Source organism: Lepisosteus platostomus, chromosome 12, assembly GCF_059453375.1.
Source record: "Lepisosteus platostomus isolate fLepPlt1 chromosome 12, fLepPlt1.hap1, whole genome shotgun sequence".
Lineage (NCBI taxonomy): Eukaryota > Metazoa > Chordata > Actinopteri > Semionotiformes > Lepisosteidae > Lepisosteus > Lepisosteus platostomus.
Window position 1 is genome coordinate 21,183,584 of NC_142622.1, and position 27,556 is coordinate 21,211,139.

The window sequence follows — 27,556 nt, forward strand, 5'->3', positions numbered from 1 at the left end:
TTGGCCTGCTTACCCTTGATGTAAAACTGGGCTGACTCCCTCCCTGGTTTCTGTATCCCTTAGCAACCAGACAGGTCTCCACATTGGCATTTTATTGCATCCAGCTGCTCTTTATTGAAACAATGTGATGCCTCTATAATTGCCTCTCTGATAAATTCTATTTGTTGTTTATTTGTTGTGTTCAAATTCTGCAGCATCCCCTTGCCACAGTAAGGACCCTCACACTCAGGCAATTTGCATTCACAAGTAAACCTATTTGGTCCCCAGCTCCCCCTGTCATTCACATTGACTTTAGGGAAATTAAAAATAGAAGATTTATCTATAAGATAAATAGATGATTCTCTGTTGACTCTTAACCCTTAACCCCTACATGATAATGACAACAACAACAACAACAACAACAACAACAACAACAATAATAATAATAATAATAATAATAAAAAATCATAATAATAATATTGGGGCAGGCTTGCATAATGAGAGAGGACAACAAATCTATTTCTAAAAAAAATATTTCCAATAGGGCACAATTTCTGAAGAGCATGACCTTTAAGGTAAATAGGTCATATTTCACTGAACTTGTCTCTTTATCAACATTTAGTTAGCAGTTAACAATTACTACACAACATTTAGTAGTTATCACAATAAATAGTAATGTTTATTTAAACCATTTTAAAAATAATGCATTTGAATCCAAATAATTTGCTCAAAGCTCCCTTTGTTTCAATACATGCTAAATATTAAGAAATGTATTTGGATTTTTCTGTTATTTGTATTAAAATACAATGGTCATTCCACATTTGAAAAACTTAAAACTTTTTGAGGATTGTCAAGCCCATTCTCCTTGTTTATAAAGAGAAACCACTCCTCTGTTTTTTTGCTAGTCAGCATGGACTCTCAAATTTGTGTTTGCGTCTTTGGCCTTTCCTTTTATGAACTGTGCCACATTTTCAAAGCATCCTCAAATCTGTGAAGCTTTGACCTGCTTCTTTAAATCCCCTTGGGTATGTGTATGTGCAGATACAGCGAGAAACAGATGGATATGGATTGTGAACAACTGAGTTGGATGTTAGGGGCAGGAGAGATAACACAGGACAGACAGTATGTCATCTGTGATAATCTTCTCTATCTGGGAAAGAGACAGATAGATGAAGATGATGCTGGACCTTGTAGTTTGACTGTGTGTCAGTCACCAACAATTTAACTAGAAAAGCTGGTAGATTCAATAAGTGACTTGCTGAACGCCTATTGAAGAAGTAACTGGCATAGTTGCAGAAACAGAGTACGGTAGATATGTTGGGCCATGAGTAGCACTCAAGTGGGAGAACAATGAATTGAGCTAATGTTCAATTCTGGTGGTCTGCATTTAACATCAGGATGTACTTTCCAGTGATGTGATAACAATTTGCTATGCAGTGCGATAACTGCAGGAAGTTTAATATATCTGCGAGGAGAAGTGATGATAGTTAATAGAACTCTTTTAAAACCTGTCCGGTCTTTCCTGTTCACTGGTCATGGGATCCCATTCAGATTTGTTAATTTTTCTCTCATTTGGCTCCAAGTGGTGTTCTGATTGGTAATGAATTTAATGAAACTAAATGAACTGGGCTGTTTCTCGATGGACACATTATAATATCTGTAGGACACAATCCCACGATGCCACTTGGGACTTGTTCCCAACAGTTACCATAATGTGATTCCTGAAAAAACATTCTCAACAAACAGAATCAGTTTGTGATGTAAACTTCAGTATTTGTGCTTGACAATCTGGACTTAAACATTTGCAATTAGAGCCACCCATTCTTGACATTGATTTTTCTGCTTGTTGTCAGCCTTTAAAGCTGTAATTATCATTGTTAAGCCTTTTCTGTTGCTCTGTGCAATGACAAGTTTGGGCCAATGATAAAATAAGCTCAAATGTTTAAGTGTAAATTCCTTGACACAAATTGCTCTACTTACACTGTCAGGAGAATATAGCCAGTGCATGGCAGAGCAATGAGCACTCTGACTAGCATGAGCTTTTGTCTGTGCATTTTGGGCTGGAGTGAAAAGAAAGGCTTATTCAAATCAATATTTTTCTTTAATCAATCTATTTTAAGATAGATTTGTGCTGTTACATTTGATAAGTCTGTACAACCAAAATGTGAAGGTGAGTAATTTTGAGAGGAGTAAATACAGTCTAGATTAGGACTGAAAGGGTTAGCCAAGCAGGTCTCATTCATTAACAAATTATACTGTAGATGGTCATAATTGTTCACTTTTATATTTCTCTCCCGACCTGTTGCTTATCATATATTGAAGTTGTATAAAGTTGAAATTTGCACTGGAATTAGTAGCGTTTTTCTTAAAAATATGTTCAGCCAGCTTTAATACAATTTTCATTTAAATATCATATTATATACTAAGCAAGACTTGAATAACAAAGAATAAATTGATATATGTTTTCTATATATCACTATATTCTCCATTTATTGATTGTTGCCTTCTTGTGTAGTTCCATAATATTTTATTCACAGAATCCATCAGGCACAAATGAGATTGTTTAGTACGATGTTTTAAAATGAACTGCTTATGTATTTTAATGGAATTGCCTTCAGGAGGTAATGTATTGGTCATGTTGCCCTTCCAAAGAAATTGGAAGTTATACATATATACAGTATAAACCTATGATATGTTTTATATTAGTTGTTAAAAGCTGTATATTAATGCAGTTCTGATTGCAGTGTCAGGTTGCGGTGTAACAGGCTGTTCATACTGCAGTAGTACAGCCTTAAGGCAAGGCACTGAGATACTAAAGGGACATTATGATAAGAGCCAGCTGTTCTTCCGAGAAGTACAAAAAACAGAACATAAAGGCCTTAAGTATCTAAGCAGCGTGCTTACATTCCTAATTGAAAGCCAGAAATTAGCATCATATAGTCAAAATAGGCATTGAAATGGATCCTGCTGGACCATAGTAAGACAGACACAGAGACAGTAGTCTTGAAATGGAGGAAGATTAAGGCATACACCTGTCCTCAGTAAATAAAAAATGATAGAGAGTTCTAAGGCTTTTCACTGTGTCCTAGTCTGTTCTGAGAGAGAAGGAGACAGTCAAGGGCTAGTCCGTGATCAGTGCAATCCTATCTGTAGCTGCCTTTCAAATCCTCTATAATACATTAGCAAGGTGAAACACAGATGCCTAGCAGCACTGCAGTACCTTTTTTTGCAGGTCAGAAGAAAAATGCCAGCTTGATAGAAGTGCATTATATGACTTCTCCAGGCAACACTTATTAAAACCTAAATATTGTAATGTTATTTCCTAGATTTTTATATGGACAATAGTTGTACAAATTTGTTTTCTGTGTGTGCTTGTTTGTTGAATTTGTTTTTATATCAATGTTAGTATTTTTTTAAGTGCCAGGTTTTAACTGTGTACAGTTGACTGTAATTTACAAGTCAAAGTAACTAAATATGGCAATGCATGGAGAAAGGAAAGTGCAGTTTATATAGATATACTGTATACCCTGTTTAAGACAAATTATGCGCTTTGTGGGTACATAATAACATGATTATCAGTACTGCAATTGCTTTAGACGTTGAAACATAAAATCAAAGAATTAATGCTTAGTATTGGTACTACATTTGTTCACCCTGTTTGGTAGGTTGGTGAGTGATAGGTCTGTTATATCATATTATTGCAATAGATTTGGCAGGTGAGCTTTATTTTCAAGTAAAAAGCCCAAACATCTGTTTAAAAGAGGATCCTAAGAAAACATGATACTGTATATTAATGGATGACAGCATTTCGATATATTTATCTTTTAAGGCTGAATATATTTACATTGTATATCACCTATAGCTACTGTTTCCGGTATACACTACAGTGTAGGAAGGATAACTATTCATTAGCTGGTATGGATGTCGCTACTCTTAGTTTCGTACTTCGACCCACAGCCCATGACTTTTGGATTGCGGATTCTTGCAATGTTTCAGTTGTCCTGTGGTTGTATTTTCTTCTATGCTCACAGGGTTTTGTGAACTCTTTGAGCCTGCACATCTTTATATGCCATCCCTAGCCTTCTGTGCTACAGGCATTGTGTCATGTTTTCTCTAGAACCAACCCTGAGCTCCTCTGTTGTTCTGTGTATGGTAGGCACTCTCTCTTATCCCCTTTGGGATTACGGATCACCACTGGGCTGCTCCCAAGGAACCTCAAATTATGGTAGAGTTTTTTCTTTACCCCTACTTGTCCAAGCATGCATATCTCTTCCCATATATTGATTGTCTCCTCAGCACAGGTTATGCCTCAGACTATATACTTTATGCTGCCTCCATCACAGTAGGTTTTACTTTCCAAATCCACTTTATTGCTGCTTCCCTCTCAGTAGGATTTAAGATTACAGGATGTTCTGGATAGCTGCCTCTATGCCAGTAGCTCTTACGCTCTATGTGTTCCTTAATTTCTCATCTCTTGGGGTGCTCTTGCAAATCTCATTTTTTCTTCCCTTCTGGGATTGACTCTTCTCCTGAGTTCCCTTCTTCAGCAGATATCTTCTGTAGTTCTCCAGGCTGACCCAATAACTACAATTGAAATCCTCTCTGGGATTATTGCCTTTGTCCCGGTACACCCTCTTTTGTGGAAGAGACCTCTTCTTCTCTTCCTTTCCCCCATTTGTTTTAGGGGTTTGGAGAAAGGAAAAGACTCCACCTTTCACTCCTATCTGGGGCTGTGGAGTACTGGTATCTGAGTGGCAGAGTTCTTTATTTCTGTCAGGCTGCTGCACAATCCTAGAGCTGTCTGCCTTCTTTCTTTCACCTGTGCTCCTTCGAAGGGTACTTCAGGAACTCTTCCATCGGAGTTGGCTCCTTTCAGGCAGTACTTCCATCCATCAGAGCTAGTCCTGGGAGTGGCCATTCTTTCATCTTTTGCAAAACCCCTCCATCAGCAGTGGTTTAGGGCACGGCCACTTCATTTTGGCATTACCTTCCTCGGTCAGCACTGATTCTGGGAATGATCATCCTGTTCTCTAGTGGAACATTTGATGTATTTCTCCTGCTGATACCTAGAGCAGACAGCTGCACTCTTTTCTGAAATGTTCCTTTGTATATCTTCCTAGTGGCCACATACCTGCAGCTAATTTCATGTGAGTATTCTTCAGTTAAGGTTTTTATTCTTATGTAAAATGGCACAGTGCTACCTGTATCTGAGCCTCTTGCAATTTAGGGAGGTGTTTTTCCACCATGCCCAACCTTGTGTTTTAGATCTTTTAGATTTTTATCTATGTTTTAGATATAGTAAAATTAAACGAATGCCAAATCGCTCAATTTTCTTTCTGTGACTGATGCTGACACGCACTTATTCCTGTGACTTCTCATCATGCAATAGTTATTTTGCTGCGCTCAGTGTCCAGGCTTGCATTAGAAATAACATGACCTTGCAATTTCTGTTTTAAAAGCCCTAAGTAGCACAGTAAGTGCTTGGCTAAAATGTCTTAGCTTTAAATACAATGGTTCTGAGACAAATTAAATGTCAGTTAAGTAACAAGATCGTAAACAGGGGTATCAGGAGGCTATAAATTATCCAGGACACAATGCCAAGCTTCTGCATTTTAAAATGCATATATAACTGTGGTCTCTTGTAAATGAAATCACTGAAAGACCAGCGGTCCCTGCTCCTGGACTTCTCAGCATATTTAGGAATGTAAAGGATTTGGGGTGACATGAACTGGAAAGCTACAGTTTGGATGCCAGCCCACTTTGCTGACAGATTTTCTTTACCATATTTCTTGCAGAACACAAATAGTATTGAGGAACTTTTGTTATGTCGAGATCTAGAATCAACATACAGTATTGTACATGGCAGAACATGTCCCAAAGTCATTAATGACGTCACCCTCTCTGCTCTTAGTATGGAAATTGCATTCTATTTCCAATTGAGACCTCATAAGGGGCCAAGCTCGGACCAATTCTAATTTGGGTTGATAATGATGGGTCCAAACACAAGGAAGCCATCTTTAAAAAATCAAAGCATTTTTATTACTTTTGTAGCTATTCTAGTTTTATTAGAGTAATTAATCAACTTTTTTAATGAAGTAACTGTTTTGTGTACACAGGTTAAAATAAATACCAACGTTTTTATTTTTAATAAATTAATGTCATACTGTATGCAACAGCCTTTGGATTGCTGAAACTGCTAATTCTTAAAAAGCTTAATAGCATACTGTATGTTCCGTACAGTACATGAAGGGATAGATAAGGGTCAAAGCTGACTAAATATAACACCATGTTGAAAATATAACTTCAGGAACACAGTATGTCTTTTCAAAAAGGAAGCAGTTTTTATTTGTAATTTGTTTTGTGAAACAAAATATAAATATAATAGCAACATTTTTTTTCTGGAGACTATTGTATTTTAACTAAATGTATTTTGTTTATGAGTAAAATAATTTTACTGCACTTAAATATAATTTTATGTGCTTAATTTCTTAATGAATGTTCTTACTTTAAATAATGTTATACAATATTTTAAAGAGTGTTTAGAAATGTAATTATACAAATTAATTTCAGTGCTTCCAGAAGGTACTCAGAAGTAACAGAGCATCACTCTGCATTAAGTTAAGATAGTCTTGAAAAATTAAAGATGTTAACTAACTAGTGAAAGATCAATAAGGCTTCATGGTAAAAAAACTCAGACCTCTTTATCAAAACTAAATACACACATAGTTATAATATAAAACCAACACAGAATGCGTTGTAACTTAAAAAGAAATTCTGAAAGGTTGAACTTTTATCTATTTCTTTATCTATTATCTATTTCAAATGAATATATTAATTTATAATTTTAGTAATGCTTAGGTTTTTTTTAGATTTCTTTAGATTTTTTCATAGCTTAGATTCTGGAATAACCACAATCATCTTTTCAGAATTCACTAAGGATCATATCTTCCTTTGGATACCAGTCAGAGCTCCCTCTCTCTACAGAGCAGTGGTTTGCCTTACAGTTGTCAATATTGTAGTCCAGATGAACACACCACTATTCTCTATGCAATGCCTGCCCCCCCCCCCCCCCAGCTCCCCCCCTCCAGATACACCATCCCCTTTCTGACTCCTTCCCCTGCCCTGAGTGAAGGCCCTTCATAGGAAAGGGGATACTGCAGCAGCTGTGTTTGGTGGCTGGCTCTGTGTGTTTCAGTGTGTTGATTTGAATTGCAGTCAGATGACAGTGCCTCTGTACAGTATGACGCTCAAATGTGCCAAGTGCGGAGTTATCTCGTCGGCTGACGTTTCCACCACAGCCACCAGTAACGCCATGTTAGTCCCGCTAATTATTTCAAACTATTATTCTGATGCTTTATTTTTTACAAATTTCCTTTTTTTCTGTCTTTTTTCTTCACTTTTTTGTAAAGATTTTTATTACTTTCCTTTCATTTTTTTCACATACCCGTTATGCTTTTCTAGCAGGCTAGTTGTTGCAGTAGAAGTATGAAGAAGCACAGCGCATGCTGTTCATACTGTCTCAATGTGGTGCACTGCAACTGAGCGATTGCGAAAGGCATGCAGTAAGCAGCAGACTACCAAAATGCCAATTGCAGCAGTAATGCAAATCATTCACAAATGCAGTACTTTATGCTTGAAAGCATTCAGGGTTCCATGGCAGTACAACTGTCATATAGTGCCTTTTGATACACTTTTTTTACAGTTTGTTTTTGTCAAGCATGTTTATACAGGAAAGCCAGAAGAGTTTGCATGCTTTTTATACGCCTTAGTGAGTTCTGGGGTGGTTTGAGCTTTTAGTTAAGCAAGACAGCAACAAATGGTAGTATTATGCTTTGGTGCTCTGGGAGGAGAAGTCCCCAAGGCTAGAGGCATCAGCTTGACACAAAGTAAAGAAAAGCAGTGTTAATGCTTTTGATGTTTATTGAAACCCCAGGTGGGTTTTACTTTCCCGCCTTCCAATGCTATGCTAGTGTCAGTACAGTTCCATATTATGACTAGCTGGAGTGAAGATAATTGCTTTAACCTTGTAGTAAATTTCTACAATACCCCCATTATCTGGAAAATACAGTATATTGCTTAGCACCATTTGATATTGGCACTAACAGTAAAAAAGATATGATTATGCATATCAGTAACTGAAAGACACTGATCAGCTCAAGTCTGTTGGTAGACATACTGTAGTAGTATTATTGTTTGAGATCTCAGGATAAGCACAGTTAACTGTTGTTTATTTTCAGTTGCATAAAATATATACTGTATACATACTGTAGGTATTGAAAACACTGTTTTCAAGACCCCTGTATTCTTTCTAAGCGAGATGTTTACATAGTTATACACATAGGTGTGTTGCAGTTTTTTTTCTTTAAAGCAACAAAAAAGAAATTGCGTGATTAGTGAGTTACTTTTAGAGTCAGAGATGGCAGCTGTATTTTCCCTCAACAGTGAAATAACTTTTTCAGAAAAAAATCAATTTACAATCCTTTAATTGTGTTTAGTACCTATTGATGTCTTCTTATCATTAGTCATTTGTCTAGTCATGAGTTCCTTTGTCTTTGAAGTACAATAGCTGTAAAGGGAACAGATTAGAGCTGTACCCTTGCTGGTATGAGGTGATAAAAAAGAAAAGATGCCCTTTTTCAGATCTTTCATTTTAAAAATAAGTACAATTGGACTATAAATCATTGTATTACTGATACAGCTAGAATAGGTTTTCTTTGGTCTTATTTATTCATTGAGTCATAAGACCACAAAATTATACAGTAGACACGTGACGCTGTCTTCTAACCAGGCTCAACAACTTTAATTACTTTTGTTAATTTATTAATTGGGCAGTCAATCTCTCAAAACAAAGCTTTAAAGAGACCATAGCCACCAGCTTTTGTTTTGCCTGCTTTGTACATATTTTTCTTTACCTTATCAGACTATATGTGCATGGCCAGATTTGCCAGAAACTAATTTAATCTTGAAAATTGACCTCTAAAATTCTGTTCATCTCAGACACAGGGTACTCAGACAAGTGACCTGCTCTTCCAAAGCCAGTGAAGGTACTTGAGATGAGCACATTCTTGTTTCCCCTTTGTGGTACCGAAAAGGACATTTCTGTTGATGGACTATATGAGCCATGATAACCCCTAACACACTGCCTGCAGTTCTGCAGCTTTTTTGTAAGTGGGTTTTGTTCAATGAGGGACACAGCTTGAAATGTTTGGTAGTAATCTGATTTTTCTTTGGTCCCTGTTTTTGTCTCTGCTTGATGCTCTCCAGTAGTGGAGAACACAAGCAGAATATGTTGGCATCTTTGATAGATTGAATTCTTAATTGAGGACATCAAACTCTACCGTATACAGAGTTCTCTGGATGCTGGTGCTACCTTCCCTATGTTTAGGTGAACAGGCAATTGGTCTTGCACTGAGCATATTGAAAAGACCCTGTTTCAAGTTCCACTTTTTATTGGCAATAATTAAAAAGACTAGAACCGGCAATAGCCAGACACTATTTTTATCATCAAATATATTCTATTGATTTAGTGGCTGAAATTACACTCTACACACTTGAATAAAGGAGCTTTTAGAGGAAATATTTTACAGTCATTCAGTTGTCACAGATGCAGTTTAGTACTCTGGACCAGATGCATTGAAGATGCCAGATTTGAAATTATATGATAGGCGTCTTTAAGGAATTAAGAGCATCAGACATAGGAAGGTTCTAGTTCTGAAACATCTCTAATGCTGTAAAGTTAATGCCATGCTTTAAAATTCTGATTTGGTGTGGATAAGGATAGATATCGGTGCTCTTCAAACACTGAAGCCAACCTCTCTGTCTGGTCTCCCATTGCTCATATTGTGCAGTGATGAGAGAAGGCTTTACAGCCAAGAGAATATCTAGTAAATTACTTTTATTGTTTTAATTTTCCAAATTTTATTGTCTAACATTTTGTACAAAATGTATATCAAGGTAATTACACTGTAGTTTCCAGTGACAGAACTATTAACTTTCTGCTTGTGATGTCACAATAACACTGCAAGCACTGAAACACAAAGGAGGCTTTAATTCACTTTCAATATTCAGATTGGAAGTTTTACATCTCCAGTCTAATATGTAGTATTTGTTTTTGATAACCGAGTATTCATTCTGAAAGTTGTGTATTTATTATTGTCTATTTTTTATAGTCCTCTTTGGCAATAGAGATAAAGAGGTGATATAAATGGCATACAATGTCCCAGTCCTGATATCTGAACATAGATAGCAATATCACAAAAAATTATATAAGTGCGTTATAAAAGTACTTCTTTAGCATGAAATGTAACACTGCCAACATGAAAACCTTTCCAACTTAGTACAGAGTGTGGCTTTCTTGAGGGTTAACATAATCAGCCTTTGGATAGACTGTGGATTCTACAGAGGTTCCACACCAGGTTCCTATTTCTCTCTAGTTAGCTAGTGAAAGTTGTCTTTTGTTAATGACATTGGAGTCCAATGTTGGTCCCACAGACGTCCTATCATTCTCTTTACCGTCACTTCAGATGTTCCCAGACCATCAATGTGCCTTTTGAGCAGCTTCTGAGCATGTAGTTTATTTGCATGCAGATGGTAGGCTACAGTCATTTTGCGGTTTTGCTGGTCATATCTTTTTGGAAATGTCTGCCCCGTAGTCCTGCAGTATGACAACGATCCACAGTTTGAGGATGTAGTGTGTCCCTCAGAGAGCAGGCTTTTTGGTATCTCTAGACTTGTCTGCTGATTGTTGAAGCAGAACATCTTCTCCAGGTGAGATCTCACAAACATGCCACCTTTTATCATGCTGATCACAACCAAGTGATTTTTATATCTCAGTGCTGTTCTTGCATTAATTTAAATTACTGTATGTCTTTTTGAATGGCTGTTTGTACAGATTCTTAATTGAATCGTTTTGGTAATTTTAACTCAACTAAGATATTGTACCAAATCCTGAAAGCCTGGCAGTTTTATAAATCACATACAGTAACTTGAACTCAGTGTTTTGTTATCCAATATAAAATACTACTCACAAAAATACACAAACCTATGTAGTATTTAAAATTGAAATGCGGTATAACAGTTGTGGCCAAGAAATACTGATAAGAGACTGTTAGAATTGCTACAATGTACAGAACTGTATATATACTTATGATAAATTACTATAACTTAAGAACTCATTATAGTAATATTAACTTTTCAGTAATATTTTCAGCAATAGTTCTTTCAGTAATATTAACTTTTTTTGTGAATCAAGGAAAGGGTGTATTATTGTAAAAAAACCTTTTTATACATTTTCCATATATAGTCTTTTGTATGAAGTGAAGATTCAAACATTCTTTCAGGCACAGGAATTATAGTTGAAATGAATCATCAAAACTGTTCGCTAGATAGAAATTCACTTATATTTTTCATTTTGGCTATGATGGACAAATTAATACATTTTGGCACTTGTGTTGTTGATTTAGAACTGTCCCAAATCAGTTTTACTCTTGTTAGGTCAGCTCCCAGGAGACACTAGTCCACATTACAAAACCATCATCCAGTCTGGCACAATGTGACTAGGTTAAGAGGGGATCCTGTTTGCAGAATGCTTAAAATGTTATAATGAGGACAATCAGTGCTTAGCTCTGTGAGGGAGTTTGGATTATTAGGTTAATATTGATCTTGTATCTGATTGGACAAACTTGGAGACCATAGCAACAATTCAAAAACAAGGAAAATTTAGCTGATTGTATGTCTGTCTTTGTGGATAGCTCAGTTCAACCTTCAGACATCCTCTTCAGCGTATCGCTATCAGATGGCAGTGTGATTTGAGAAGAGGCTATTAAATGCTTGTTAAAATAATTCCTCATAGTTCACCATCATAAAAAATCTGTCCTTTCGGGATTAGTATACCATGTCTAGTCGTTTGTAATAATTTATTGCTGTTGTAAATGTAATGGATATCATTTTGTTGAACCACCCTTTATGGCTGGTCTGCCTTGTAAAACAGATTTTAATCTCAACCCGACTGACCAGATAATTAGCTTCTAAATAAAACATATTTTTTCAGCATTTATAATGGGGAATGTTCAATTAATTTTTAAATTTGAAAAAATGAATGAATGGGCCCAATAACATGTCAAAGTAGGTGAGTAAATATTCATTGATCCTATGTGAGTTTTCCCTCCATATTCTTCAAGTAGAGGTCTAAGAAATGAGTTAAAGCTAAAGATCAATATTTTCTGCTAATAAAAGGTAATTGCTAGGGCATGGAAAATGTACTGAGAATGCAGCAAGACAAACTAAGCAGTGCAGCAATTTCTGGTAGAAACTTTATCAAGTACGAGACTCAAACCAACAAAAAAATAATAAAACTATTATAAAACCTGATATTAATACAGGATCTTGTATTTGCAAGCAATACTTCTGTTACAAATGTTAGAGAGTCATTGAAACCCATTTCAAAGGACAGTAAGAGCACTTGAAGCAGAACAACAAAGGTGATTGCATGTTGTTATTGTGTGTTAATAATTACTGCAGACGTTTTTCAGTGTGAAGTACATATATAACACATAGAAGTCTACTTGGATTGTGTTGAAAAGAAAAAGGCTATTCTGGGTTTATACTGTGATGATCACTGTTGCAAAAGCTCTTCTTAGTTCTCTCTCTGTGCAGTGTGAGAGGGCAGGCTGTTTCTCAGGACTGTAGATGTATCCAGGAAAGAAGCCCTTTACTGTCATTGCTCTGTCTTCACTTTTTTGTTGACTTTTTGTTTTCCCACACCTGTGCTACCTGTGCTCTTTTTGATGTAAATTCTTGTTTATTTAATCAATTTTAAATGGCATTTTATTAACAAAAAGGGCAATTCTACATAGGTGAATATTTATGAAGTTATAAATTCATTTTACAGTTTGGTTTTTCCATAATCAAATATTTTGTATCACCAAATGTATCATCAAATACTATATGCATCATTTTATAATACTACATATTTTTGGAATTGTTTTACTGTTTATGCAACTACATATTGTAATTATCTGTAAATCTAATGTTAGTTTATGAACCGTAGATTGATATTTTTGAAGAATGGATTTTCACATAAAATAAAACATTTAATTCTAGTATATATTTATTAAAATAGTGTTTAAATGAAATTCAGAGTTAGTTTTAAGATTCTTTAGCCCCTTCCTTTTTAATTATTGTGGACAGTTGTTTCGTATCTCACTATAAAGATGAACTCTTCCCCCATTTGTCAGAGTGGGTGTGTGGGTGTGTCCTTATTGCACCAAGCACCCTGCAGTGTAGTCTTGCCCTGTTTGTTCTGTTGTCTTGCCACTTTGCTGCCCAGACTGACAGAGCCACTGTTCCCTGTCTCTCCTGCAGGGCGTCGCTGTGGAGCTCCTGTGTTGTTCTGCCCCTGCTGGCCCTGACCTGGATGTCAGCGGTACTGGCCATCACAGACCGCCGCTCAGCCCTCTTCCAGATTCTCTTCGCTGTTTTTGATTCATTGGAGGGCTTTGTGATTGTCATGGTGCACTGCATCTTGCGGCGAGAGGTACGGTCACTATTACATGCTGCTGAGACGGGGAGACACTTTGCAGACTGCACAGATAGATCTGCTCTGCACGGCACACAAGATCAGTTATATGCATTGCTCAGACACTAAAAAGAGAAGGCTACTTGAACAGACTGAGAAGGGAATTACATTAATAAATTGAGCAGAGCACTGGTCATTTTAAGCTAGCAGACTTAGATTTCCTGTCACCCTGTGCTGCTCAGAGGAAGACAAAAGTGGTTCTCATTGTTGCAACACAAAAAGAACAGAGGCCTTGACTTCCTAAACTGCACAGAAAAGAAAAAAAAGATTCACAGCTCTGCATGCATTATGTGCTTTTTTTGTAGTGTACATGGTTTTGTGAATAATTGCAACATAAGAACATGTTAGTGTCAATCCCACCCTTATATTTAATGTGCTTCAGCAGTATTTCTCTCTAAGAAATTAGCATAATGCATATGAAAGTGCTAGGAAATTCAATGAATCCCAAGCACCACTTGACATCCCATTTCAGTTCCTGTTTGCCAGATGATATCAGACGTCTTTGTGCTATAATGTAGAAAAACAACATTCTCTGCAGCATGACCTTAGTTTGTCAGAGCAGCTCTTTTCCTCTTTGCAATGTCTTTTATTGGTGGGGCATCTCTTCCAGGCTGTATTGCAGCTGGTCATTGGGACATTTTTAGTTCCGCAGCCTGGATTTAAAATGCAGTGTGGTTTCCCATTAATTATAAAACAAGTTTATCATAGTCATGAGTCATCTACTAGTATGCCAACCTATCCAGCCTTGCTCTGCTGATGGCATCACACAGCCTTGTGTTACCTCCTGTGATCGGAGACTCTCATATGACACAACAGGAAAGGAAGCTGTCTCTGACTGACAGATTGGGAGTTACAGGAGGTGTGCTTGTGTTTATTTTTTGTTTGAGTGGAGGAGTGATAATTAGTTTTGAAATAACTTTCAGAAATTGACCAACCTATTTTTTGTCTGCCTCCACCTGCTGAATAGAAAACGAAACCGACTATAGTAGAAAAACATGACATATGTGCTGTGGTGTTTTGTGTTCTGTTGTGCTTTGCATAATAGCCCTATGTTTGCTGTGTTGTGTTGTGCTTTGTGTAATGTCCCTCTGTGTGCTGCTTTTTGTTGTGCTGTGCTGTGTGTAACGTCCCTGTCTGTGTGCTGTTTTTGCAGGTGCAGGATGCCGTGAAGTGTCGTGTGGTGGATCGTCAGGATGAGGGAAATGGAGATTCTGGGGGGTCCTTTCAAAATGGACATGCACAGCTCATGGTAGGTTTAGGTGGTAGCTTGACGACTTGAAGAGTCGTGGAATGAGAGGTGACACTTTTTGGGATGGAAGAATAAGGGCTATATACCGGTGCTTAAACCTGGGCAGCACAGAGAGAGGTAGAGTCTGTAATAGTAGCTTGAGCTGAAGAAATAGAAGGGAGAATGTGATAAATTAACCTGGATAACAGTACTGTATATGGTTCATTTTATGGTCTGAGACCTGCAGTAAAAGCAGTAACAAGGCATTTGCCTTATTTGGAAGGCCCAGGAGTAAGGTAGTGGCCTAGTTCAGAGCTGAAAGAGGTGCTGCAGTAACATTTAATGTATTTGCAGTGAATAAGATGCTTTAATATTTACTGATTAACTAAATTAATTATGGTGAATAACTTTGTTTTGACAGACGGATTTTGAGAAAGATGTCGACATGGCTTGCCGATCAGGTGAGTTTTTTTTTTTGTTTCTGTACACCCTCAGTCTTTCATCAGCATTGTTATTTAATGGCTATGGGTAGCTGCTCCCCCTTACACTTCTCCAGTAGGTTGGTCCATTGTGTTTCTGCACCATGATTTCACATTCTGCAGCAGCTCCAGGCAAATCATGTCTCGCTGGCTTCCATCTTACATGTAGCTGAAAAAAGCTTCCTTTGAATTTATCCACTTGACTGTCTCCCTGGATAAAAATACACAAAGGTGCTGCATACTGTACAGGCATGTAAAATTTAATGTAAAAAAAATGTTATGAATGGTGCAGGATAAATTGATTAATTTTAAAAGGTATAGAAATAAAGTCTTCTCAGGCAATGCCATGTAGATATATGGTAACTGGGTACATCTTTTCATTCCTTTTGTGTGAATCTGGTTGTTTCAGGCTTCATAACAAAATTGTCTTTAGCCAAAATACACCATTTCTGCCAGATATTAGAAAAATTCGTCATCTCAAATCATTTTCTCTGAAGTCATACAACATTTCATTCTTTTGTTGGTTTTCACTTCTCACATCCGATCAGTGTGTACATATCTATACCATGAATCATTACTTACATAACTTATTTAACTTATATAATTTATATAACCTATTTCTCTGCTGAATTACAAAACAAAGATTGTGTCAGGTATGAAGCATTCAGTAAGGTAATTTCACATCATTATATATCCTTTATATCTTTATGAAAAGAAAATCTAAACCTGAGATTAAAAGCCTATTGCTTTTCTCTGGGCATTTAACTCCCACTGTGGTCCTTGAGCTCTTATAAAGCATACTGTTTCTGCGTATCTCAGTCAGAGATGTATCATTGTCCTGGGGAGCTGTGGCACACATGGGTCATGAAGTCAAGGTGGCAAAAAGATTTTTATCAAAGTACATCTAATTATGCTGAATGCTATTTGGACCTCTGTCCTAGGCACCCTTAAGCGGTCATCACTGCAAGGAGATGAAAAGATGGCACCCCAGCAGCTTACTCTCCAGAAAGGATCCAACTTCAATACTCTCCCAGCCAATATGACCAAAATGCACCTGCAGAACGTCGCAGACTATGCCAGCCATACCCTGACCTTGAAGAGGGACAAGAGTGGTGTGGGAAGCGAGCTGCCCAGTGCCAAGTCCATATACATCTGTGACGGGGAGCTCTTCAAGCAATTAGATGCAGACTTGACCCGCACACAGAGTGAATCCAGTGCTCCTGATGGAAGCAGCTATGTACTGTTGCCAAACAACACCTCAACTCTTCGTGCTAAACCCAAAGAAGACTCCGCCAAGTACAACATCAGCATCGAACAACTTCCACAGACTCGGCTAATCCACCTCAGCACCCCAGCAGGAGAACCAATCCCCGGCTTTGGACTGAAGACACTGCCTGCAGACAGGGTCAGTGTGTCCTGCTCTGAAAGAGACTCCCCTGTGCAGAATCTTCAGAATATCTCCAGTGAGTCCCAGATGACCAACAGCCTGTGTGACGCTGGAGACTCAGGAAATTCAGGCATGATGTCCAAGAGCGAGACGGTCTCCACTCTGTCCATGAGCTCTTTAGAGGTAAGAATCCTTTTGCCTCTCATACAATTGAGCAGATATTATTGTAAAAGTGAAATATATTTTACTAATTGCAGAGGTTTTGCACCTATCTCTTCTGAATGATAGTGTTTCTATATGTTGTGACACATGTACATAATAGTGAGTATTTTATGATAAGAGGGTTTTTGTAGTTTATTCTTCACCAAATCCTTTACTCAAAAGATACAGTAGAGAAGGCTGATGCTCATTTTGACACCTGACATGCATGCAAAACACTGAAACCATTAAAGATTGTATACCAGCAACCAAATGAGCATCCACTGAGATTAATTATAGTTGAAGCAGCTCTAATATTCTGTGTACAATTTCCAACCATACCTGCAGCTACTGATGTGCCTGGTTTGTTCTAGAGCAGAAAAAAAAACAGCTGCTGAACAAAAATTTTGTATTTTCCCTTTGTTCATGGGGCAACATGCATATTTTAAACAGTACTTACTAGGTGATATATACTGTTCAATGACTAAAATCACTTGACTTCAACATAATTGCCCTTAAATACCCTACAAAATATGGATATTACATTAATCAGAAAGTGTACTTTGAGTTCCCTGTTGGGACATCATTATGTCTAATCAATTATGAAGTATTAATTGCATTGGTTGTAAACATCATTCAGAATATAAGATTCACATAAAACATTTTACATTAGATAGGGCTATGGATATCCTGCCAAGTCAGTACAGTGGCACTTGGTTATCTTTGCTGCCTCACAGCACTATGGCCCTGGGGTGCTATCTGTATGGAGTTTGTATGCTCTCCTCACGTTTTCATGGGTGTCTTCCTGGTGCTCTGGTTTCCTCCCACAGTCCACAGACATACTGGTGGGTTGATTGAGTGTGTGTATGCCAGAATGGGAATCGGCTCCCCGTGACTCTGAATTGGTTAAAGCAGTTAGAAAAAAGATGTGCAGATAGATAATCTGCCTTCTTCTACACAAACTGTTCTGGCTCTGCAGCTTTTGCTCCTGTTTTCAACAGTGCTTATTTCCCCTTCTGTGCACTGGGAGAAACAGGTTCATACAACACAAATACCTAAAGGAGTGCAAGCAGATGGCAGTGCAGATTATGAAAGATTTGTTTTTTAGACCATATGAATGCATTTAATTATTCCCAATTACATGCATTAAATGAAGATGAGCTGTGCTTTGGTGTGCCCTGAATGAAATGCTGTCAGAGTGATTCATGGAAATGAAGACCTTGTAGTAGATGAGACAAGGGCTATGATAATTAAAAGGATTCATCTGATGTTTTATGTATTGCGTTTCAGAAAACAGTTCCCATTTAGAAGTTCATTAAGGTATGAGTGAGAGGTTCTATTAAAGATTATTTTTGTATGTGACAACTATTGAATGGGGCAGATGCTTATGCAGAGGGGAAGGCATATTGTAGCTGTGCAAGAATAGTCTGAATATGCAAATGCCAGCACAGTCACAAGACACAGACCCAGGCCAAATGTTGACTCTGATTATTCCTACAGAGCTCTATTTCTTGTTTACTTTCTTTAGAGTATAAGTGACAATTTTCCAGGATGCACTGTTGAGTTGAGTCTTGATTTGGTTGAGTCTTCTATAATTTGTTGTCTCTTCTTTGAGATTTAAATCTTACTGTTCATTTATTGTGAATTTCTAAACCCCTTGGGAAGTGCAAAAAAACAGCCAAGTCTTGCTGCTTAAAGAGTCAATTTGAGTTTTGCAATTACGGTTTGTTCGAAGAAAACCCCCTAGCTACAGTATACGATGTTTATGTCTATGATAATAATATCTATCTGTGGCTTTAGGTTCACGATGCATTCTCAAAATTATTTAAGTACCAAACCCCATCAAAAAGAATGTTTAATAATGAAATTAATTATGCATAGCAGCTTTCTATTAATCGGACAAAGTAATTCACCTTTTTTGGAATTGGGATATCACTTCCTGTAATTCAAAAATCACATTATTAAATCGTTATGTACATCATTGTTTTTCAAATGCAAATTTCAGACTAGAAGCTGACCTGTGCGTCATCAGAATACTGAATGATTATGTAGGACTCTCTAGTAGCATTTGTCTGTATCTGACCTGTGCTGAATGTTCTGCCAGTGTTTCCCACAAAGAGCAATGACAGAAAGATCATGAAGCGAGAAAGGAATCTTCTCATTGGAATATTGATCGATTGATAGAATGTCTGGAGGCAGTACACTATAGCAAAGATTCTAATTTTAGCTGTGAAATATAATGAGGAGATTGACCACTGCACTAGTAAAAAAAAATGTTGAATTAAGCAGTTTTAATCTTTTATGTTCATTACAGCCATACATTTTTCATGAGATAATGATCGTCCTGTGCAGCAGGGGAGAGCGAGAGCTTTGACTTCAGTTGGCAGTAAGACTGAGCAAATTGGAAAGTAGTGAGGGACTGGGGGGACTGTGCAGAATGGTGCACAAAACTGATAAAAGGCAAAAAGACCCAGTTCGTGTTTAGTGCTGGGAGACTGGGAGTTAGTTTGAACTAGACAGTAAAACTGAGGGATAACAACGAGAGCTGAGGGACTGGAGATAAAAGTCTAAAAGATAGATGGCTTTCCTGTAGAATAAGTCACCCAACTGGTGTGCTGGATTTAATATAACAGTTATTTCAGCAGTGGAAGTTCCACATGATTTGCTCAGAGTAATTGGAAAAGTGACTTTTTTAGTACAGTTCTGAATCTTGGTCAAAGATTTGACCGTAGAAAAGTCAAGTTTCAATTGCTTTTAATTCCTACAAACAGTTCACAGGCAATGGTCAATAAACTGTATCATAAGCTTTTGTCATATTTCCAATAAAGGCCATAGTCAAGAGACAAAACCTGCTGAGTAAATTAAATCTTTTGTGCAAAGCAGGGATATTTTGAAGAGTTGGGCAGTTATTATTTTTTGTGAACTGTTTAATAGAGTACACATTATTGTTAAAACATCCATTTACCTAGGCTCCAGTCATATCTTTATATAACTAAAAACATTTATGAATGCATTGTAAAATTCTGTACAAGCACAAACTGTACAGCCTTGTGTAGTCAGTTATGTGAAGAATTCTGAAATTTGCCCTCTCACTATACAAATATAAAAGGAAAATATACAAATACAGTCTACAAACTGAAAGCACAAAAACACAGTAGGATCTTACTGCTGTTGTATCTAAGCTGGAATATATACAGTAATTGTATTTAAAAGCATCTGTCCATCAAAATATAAAGGTTCATGTACATATATACTGTACAGTATATATGCATATATGTTTTTTCATTCATGAGTATTCTTTTTGTTGCTATAGAGAGGGAGAGAAGCAGTAATCATGGGTATTTGAATGCCGCATCTAGGGATAAGACACATTATTTATGTTATAGTATAGAGTAGGGTGTTTAACATCTCGTGCTAGACTAGCTAAAATGGTGAACAATACCGGAGTGGATGAATGTAATTATGTTGTGTTCTCTGTTGAATGCTGACTGATTTCAGTTTTGATATGCCCATAACAAATAAGACCACCTTTTAGTGCATGTTCGTGTTTAATAAATAGATTCAAAAGAATTATGTTGAATTATAGAACACTTTTCCATTCCTTCAATCTCATTCTGAATATTTCTAATTTCCTACAATCAAATTAATGCAATGATAAACAACGCTGGTGTTTATGGTAAAATGTTTAGAGCAGATTCACCCTGGACATTATCTTGGCTGATCCATTGTGAAAGATTTTACACACTACTCTTTTTTGCATACCCTCTAGGTAGTCTGATAATGTTGAGTAGACTTATAACCTTTGGTGTAGGACCACCACTTTCAATGATTAAATGGATGCCTTTGTATTTTTTAGTTGTATAATGAGCAAAAATAGTCCTGGCACTCAGGCATTATAAGGGTAATTGAGGTAAGCTTTCCTGTTAAAGAGTCAGAAGACTTCAGTCAAGCCTCTTAATCGAAGAAAGCATCTAAGATCTCATTCTTGACCATGGAGATATATTTATTAAGCCTTTGTCTTATCAGGGTTCATGCAGTTAATGAGAGTGATCAGTGATGAGCTGTGAATACTAAGCTTGGGATGACATGTTGAACTGGAAAGACTGAAGTGAGGTTAGCTAATAAAAAGCACTAAGCAGGCCATCAGTGAAGATTACTTTCTAGCAACAGGGTTTTTTTGGTCATTGAGTATAGTGGTACCGTACATCACAGGATTATTTGATTAATCAAATTCTATTTACTTAAAAATGATCAATTGGTGTTGTTTAGATGTTGTTTTTCCTCTATATCACTTGTCAGGTAATTCCAATTGTGCACCCAAGTGAAAATTGTTTTAATGAAGAAAAAAGTTTTATATAATTAGAACCAATAAATAAAACATGAAAAAACATTTGCTGTATATTAAGAATTATTTGCCTCACTTGCTAAGAGGTTCACTTCCTTTAACTTTTTCCTCAAGGTGCCGAATAATTACTTCAACTTCTTGTAGCATGTCTTCAGTTTTAGGAATTAATACTATGAGTCTTGTTCTTACCCCCTCTCAGACAACAGAACCAAGTAATTTATGTAATTGTTTCTTGCAGTTTAAGAGGAACATCATACTCATAAGGTACAAAAAGGCAATAGCAGTGAGATAAGTTTCTGCCCCTAAGCAATTCATAACAAAAGTGCTTATATACTGTTTATGATGCTGAGTGGCCTGGACAATGACAATTGCTTTGTTATTAGGCAAAGTTACCACAGTAACTATGTGCCAAGAGTGCTTGCTGGTTACGTACAGCAAAACATATTGACTTTTATATTTGATTTTATTATTTTATAGTCAATGCTTTAGTATTAAATTAGTAAAAGGGAACTTTTATATTACTATGACAGTTAGCTGGTTTGCAAATACCACCCAAACCAGAAATCATTATAGAAATTTATTTTGGAGACAGTTATTTTAACTTTTCTCCAAAGTACCAAGAGTAACATTTCTATTTTACTTTGCCATTTATGCCTCAGCATGCTGAATAAAAAGAGATTTTCACTTAGGTAATGAATGTAAAAATGTTAATGAGGCTGTTCCTGAGCAGTGCAGTGTTGCAGTTTGCAGCTGTCTTGGCTCCTTGTGACCTTGTATTTGAAATGGGTTTGCTGCAGCTTTAAAATGCTGTCTTCAGGAAGCCAAGCATGAGTCAGGCTAATAAGACACATGAACGAGACCTCATTCTTGTTTTAAGTCTGTTGATTTACAGATTTTATGGTGTGCTAGTGATAGGAGATGGTAAAGGTTTTCCCTGGCTGTGTTTTATTCCAATTTAATGAGGCTCAAGGCTGCTGAGTTGGCGTATTCCCAAGGAAAGATACAATATAAATGCTATGCATTCCTCCATAAAGATTTACTGCTCCCTACTGGCAGAGTCAGAGCATCTAGCTTCCCTTGGGAACATTGTTGTACTGCATACAGAATGTCCTCTTTTATAAGTGCTCTTCTCTTCAACAGTCTTTAGAAAGTTTTTGCTCTGTGCCCCTTTTGATGTATTAAATATTTAGATTCTTCACTCACAGATATCTCAGTTTTCTTGTGTTTTTACTCATAAGTTCATGAACAGCCTAGCATTTACTTCAGGTTCAGATTGTTAAAAAATCATCATAGAATTTAACCAGGTTTCAAACACGGTGCTTAGAAAAAGTAGCACATAAACCAGCATTGGTGCTGTTCTTGAATCTACTACATTTTAATTGTTTGGTTAATGTTTAAGTGCACAGCCGGTAAATTTGCATATCCCCACAGTAACCGATTACACATTGCTCACTGTGAGCATACACAAGTACCCTGATTTCTGTATTGTTAGGCACTTTCTGTGTGAGTAGAGAGGACAGATGCAGCAGTCTTTATCCCTGTACTGATTTTACATGTAGGTAAAAGGAGCTCTTCAAAAGCAGTAGATGTGGAGAGAGAAAAAAAGTAATGTAGTAATGTTACATCTGCGAAATGAATATCCAGACAGATATAGGAACATTAAAGTGGTGTATTGCATGGGATTTGTTACCATTAGAATGATGTAAGGGCTTGCTTCCTGTTTGTTCTTTATTTATTTTGCCCTTATGAACTCAGAAATCAGCAGAGTGTTATACCTCCATCCTCACTGGCGGTACTTTACTTTATAGCATTACTGCATTAAGTGCCCTTGGCATAAAAGAAAGTGTTTTATATATTAAAAACTGTTGCAGTCCACATCCTTAAACTAAGATTTTGAATCTAAATTTTCAAATGAAATAGCATTTGAGATTCAAAAACTGCCAAAAGACAGTAAACATTTTTGATAAATTCACTTACAACAAAGCTTGGGAACATTCTGGTGAATATTGGTCATTTTGAAATGCAGGTTTGACAGGGTAAGTGAGTAGAGGAATCAGTATATAAAAGACATTTTTATGTACTGGAAGATATCTCCAGGCTTTCTGAAACAATAGATTTATTGTAAAATAGATGTACTGTATTATCTTTCTGAAAATGCATCTTTTTTTCTATTTCAGAGAAGAAAGTCCCGCTACGCAGAACTGGATTTTGAGGTGATTATACCATGTTTTTCACTCTTTGCTTAAATGAATTAATTTTTTCTACACTCCTACTATCTTTTTAATTGTGTGGTATCAAATACTTTAAAGATGAAGACTTAAAAAACAGGAAGACTGGAATCTTCTTTAGAAATAGAAGTGAAGTGATACTACTTATTTTAAGAAAAATGTTTATAATTAGGAGAACTGTTAACAACCCAAAAGTAAGTTTTTTGTCAATTAATTATAAATGAAAGATAAAATTGCATGCCCTAAACCAGTGGGCTCCTCTTGTCTTTGTCCCCTGTAGAAGATCATGCACACACGGAAGAGACACCAGGACATGTTCCAGGATCTGAACAGGAAGCTTCAGCATGCTGAGAAAGACAGAGAGTCTCCACCTGTGGATGGCAAGGTAAGAGAATGTACTACTGATCTCCACACTGAACTAGACAGTCCTGCTGCCCTCCATATCCATACTGTAATGTTGATAAGCCAACAAATGTAGACTTCTTAACAAACACGTTGTATGATCTTTGGAGGGACGTTCACCACGTAGTGCAAAATTAGTTAAGAATGGACAGGGAATCATACTGTGCTAATATGAGAAGTCCTAGTTCACTAGTTTCATGTGAACATTTACTCAGTGACCACTGTGTTATGTATCCTGCCATAAACTCACAGAAAGATGTATTTTTTTGTTTTTTTTCTCTTGCTCAGTCTGTCAAGAGATGGAGTGTCTCATCAGGTGGCAGTGACAAAACAAACCTCAGTGTGAGTATCTTTCACTGTCTTTCCGAATGCCAACTACACTATTTCTCAACTTCCATTCTCCCTTCAGATGTGTCCTGGCAGAGTAAAATAAGCACCTGTGTCACATATAGAGTATATAACACGGCATCTATTTGGGCTGTTGGTATAAAGATGATACAGCTTGCCCATTAAATATTTCTCATGGGTACGGTAGAAACATATGCTCATTAAATATCTGGGACTATTCTTAAATCTCTTCCACTTTCAGACACACATGAAATATTTAATAAGCAAGCAGTACTTATAGGTGTCCTGTGTTACAGAGCTAAAAATGTGCATATATTATACAACATAAACAGAGTAAATTAAAAACATTAAAAAATTAAGTTATCTGTTTTTCCAAAAACAATTACCAAAGTTTAATGGTGGGAATATACAGTAGCAAGTGTTCTATAGGTCTGCAAAGGGACATTACATTATTTTTATCAGTTCATAATTGTTATTACTATATAACTAAAAAAATAGCTAGAGGTAGAGAAACATTTACTCAAATACAAATGTTTTAAAATTAAGCTTTTTTTATTTAGTATTTAACAGAGAAATATATGAAGACTACAGCATGTTCTTTGGCTCATGTAGACTCATTTGAAATCCTTTAAACACATTTAAAAGCTGTGCAAAAAACTTAGGATCAACCTCTTGGTTGGAAAGTTGCAATGCTAGTCATCTCTCAGCCCATATCAACCGATGACTTTTTCATTTTTCATCCGGTTTCCAGCAAGTACTTGTTCAAGTATCAGTGTCTGCAGAAAGTTACAGAATATTTTCTTTCCTGTTCTCTTTCCCACTGCAGGACAAACAGCAGACTCCTAGCAAGAGAGCATGGGAAGGAATACGCAAACCTCACTCCCCTCCTTCCTGGGTACGCAAAGATCTAGAGCCTCTGCAGGCCTCACCGCTGGAGCTGAAGTCAGTGGAATGGGAGAAGGCTGGAGCCACCATCCCCCTGGTAGGCCAAGAGATCATAGACCTGCAGACCGAAGTCTGAGAGACCAGGGACCAGTCACCACAACTCCTCTCCTCTTCATTTCACTTGGGTTTGAAACAGATGAACGCAGCAGAGCACATGATCAAACCGTAGAGAAAGCAGGAGGAAGCGTGTTGAATTCTTTTCTGTAATACCAGGGCAGGTATTTCTTAAAGAAATCATAAAAAGAAAAGGAGAATTCAAAAGAAAAGCCTCCAGTTTATCTGAAAAGGATGACCTGTTCTGTGCCAGTGTGGGACATACCTCGCTCGTGATTAGGGCTTGAGAGAGCCTTCCAGGCCTTTTCTGACATGTATGGAGACCGTGTGTTACTGCCGACAAGGAAGCAGGATTTCAATAACTGCTGGAGCTTGTCCAGGACTGACAATACATCTCCCAGCATTAACGGAAAGTGGAAATGTTATATGGAAAATACCCTTATCCATGGGGGAATCCTTGGACTGCAATTGTTTTGCTTTATTTTACAGTATGTTGCAGTAGATGGACACAATTCAAAAGTGACACTACTAAAGTACAGCCACCAAACTGTCAGTTCTACTTTGCCTTGAATATTTTTTACTAGAGGCATAGTTGGTCAATATGAACTCTCTTGTGGCTGACCTACGGAGGTGTCAGAATATTATGAAGCAATCCGATTAATGAAGCAATGTGAAAATGCCTCTTTTTGTGACAGATTTCCACTAAACAGAATTATTTCCCCCTACTTATTACACCACTAAGCCCTCAACCTCATCCTTACTGATGGGAATTAAGACTGCTGGTAGCTTTATTCAAAAGAAACAATGTAAATGGGTAAAACGCAAAGTTACAAAACAAGAACAGGGTTCCAGACAGTGTTGTCCAAGCTCTTCATGAGTATCATCCAAAATGATGCTCATGTCCAGAGTTTCTCAACAATTAGGAAAAGAAAGCAGCTCCATGAGAGAGCCTCTGGTTTATCTTTAAGACGTCTCTTAGCCATAACCAGGTGGAGAGCCTCAACATGTCGATTCATAGAGCACTGAGCGTTGTCAATGAGCAGCTATCAGTGAGGTGGGGAGGAGGGCTGCACAGAGAAGTGAACTCTGGAACATCTGGGCGGGTGCTGATGAAAAACAGTAGGATAAGCTGACTGTTAAAAGTTCCCCAGCCAAACCAGCCATGGCTAGTTTTTGCCTTGCAGTGCTTCAGGTTCTAATGACAGAAACTCAGACCCGCTTTCTACTGCAGGCCCAGTCCTCAACTGAGAATTCTGATCTCACTGTCTTGGGGCCAGCTGATTAAAGAAAATCTTTCTGTATAATCAACATGAATGGAAAGCAATGATCTAATGGCTGCTTGATATGCAAGCATAATGGATAGATATAATGCATAGTTAATTTTCAGAATAATGGAATATTTTTGTTATTTAAATATATACCAGTATATATATACAGCATATAGATAAGCTATTTTTTACAAAAAAAATAGCTCCAAACAGTATACAGAATATTTAAGTACTTAAAAAAACAAGATTTCATATTTATAAAAACTGTGATTTAGTAGTCAGAGTTTTTGATTGCACATGATGTGAAAGCACAAGGCTCCTGGGAGCCGTGTTGTACAGTATTGTAATTATACAGTTACACAGAATGAATTTTAGCCTATAAATATCTTTATACTGTGCTTCAGGATTTTTTTTCTGAATCCTCCTGTTTGGTTACTGGACAATATCAGTGTTCTGTAACTAATGTAATGATGTGTGTTTTAATATAATTGTCAATATTCCACCCCTCTCTGTCTTCCTCCCCTCTTTTTCCTTCCTACTGCCCCTCACTTCCAACTGACAAGTTCTATTTGTCTGATACTTATTATCCTCCTTTTTATTTCTTTTGGTTTTCTTTGTTTATGTACAGTTTTCAGAGCACAAGATGAATGTGTCTTATTTCTAATAAAAATGCTATAAACTAAATGTTTGTCCTTTAGTGGGGTCTGGAACATGTCACCATATGTGAGGATACATATCCAAATTAGAATTTACTGAAAATGTCTTGTAATCTAAACAAGAAGGTACTAGTAAAATAATGCTGTACTCCACAAATAAATACAAATTTATATTTTGAACAAATAAGACATCTGGTTAGAGAACTACTGAAATTCTACTGAAAATAGGGTTTTATTTATTAATTATTCCTATATGAATATTCCATTACATTCAACAGGAAATGTACCATATGCAGCATTAAAGACAACTCTTAGAGATTAAGAAATGGGAACAACAAGCTGCAGAGAAATATCTCACTGTATTTAAGTATTGCAATACTTTACATGACCTCATTCTTTGATACTTTCAACATCAATTCATTATACAACCAACCTCTGCTCATGCTTAATATTGTCAATGAAT

At 36.9% G+C, this 27,556-nt stretch overlaps 1 protein-coding gene across 4 annotated transcripts in view; it reads left to right on the forward strand.

Annotated features, from left to right (window-relative positions):
* The window catches only part of adgrb1a (adhesion G protein-coupled receptor B1a), a 112,180-nt gene extending 85,059 nt beyond the window's left edge, over positions 1 to 27,121 (forward strand). For 2 of the 4 annotated variants that reach the window (XM_088601360.1, XM_088601361.1), the window contains exons 25-33: positions 7,195 to 7,293; positions 13,342 to 13,513; positions 14,709 to 14,804; positions 15,205 to 15,244; positions 16,204 to 16,832; positions 23,370 to 23,405; positions 23,701 to 23,805; positions 24,111 to 24,164; positions 24,997 to 27,121. In XM_088601360.1, coding sequence (XP_088457486.1) covers positions 7,195 to 7,293; positions 13,342 to 13,513; positions 14,709 to 14,804; positions 15,205 to 15,244; positions 16,204 to 16,832; positions 23,370 to 23,405; positions 23,701 to 23,805; positions 24,111 to 24,164; positions 24,997 to 25,191 — 1,426 coding nt within the window. In that variant the 3' untranslated portion in view covers positions 25,192 to 27,121. The remainder of the gene's footprint in view (positions 1 to 7,194; positions 7,294 to 13,341; positions 13,514 to 14,708; positions 14,805 to 15,204; positions 15,245 to 16,203; positions 16,833 to 23,369; positions 23,406 to 23,700; positions 23,806 to 24,110; positions 24,165 to 24,996) is intronic. The other 2 variants (XM_088601363.1, XM_088601364.1) reach the window with 1 other exon arrangement.
* Positions 27,122 to 27,556: the final 435 nt, after the last annotated feature.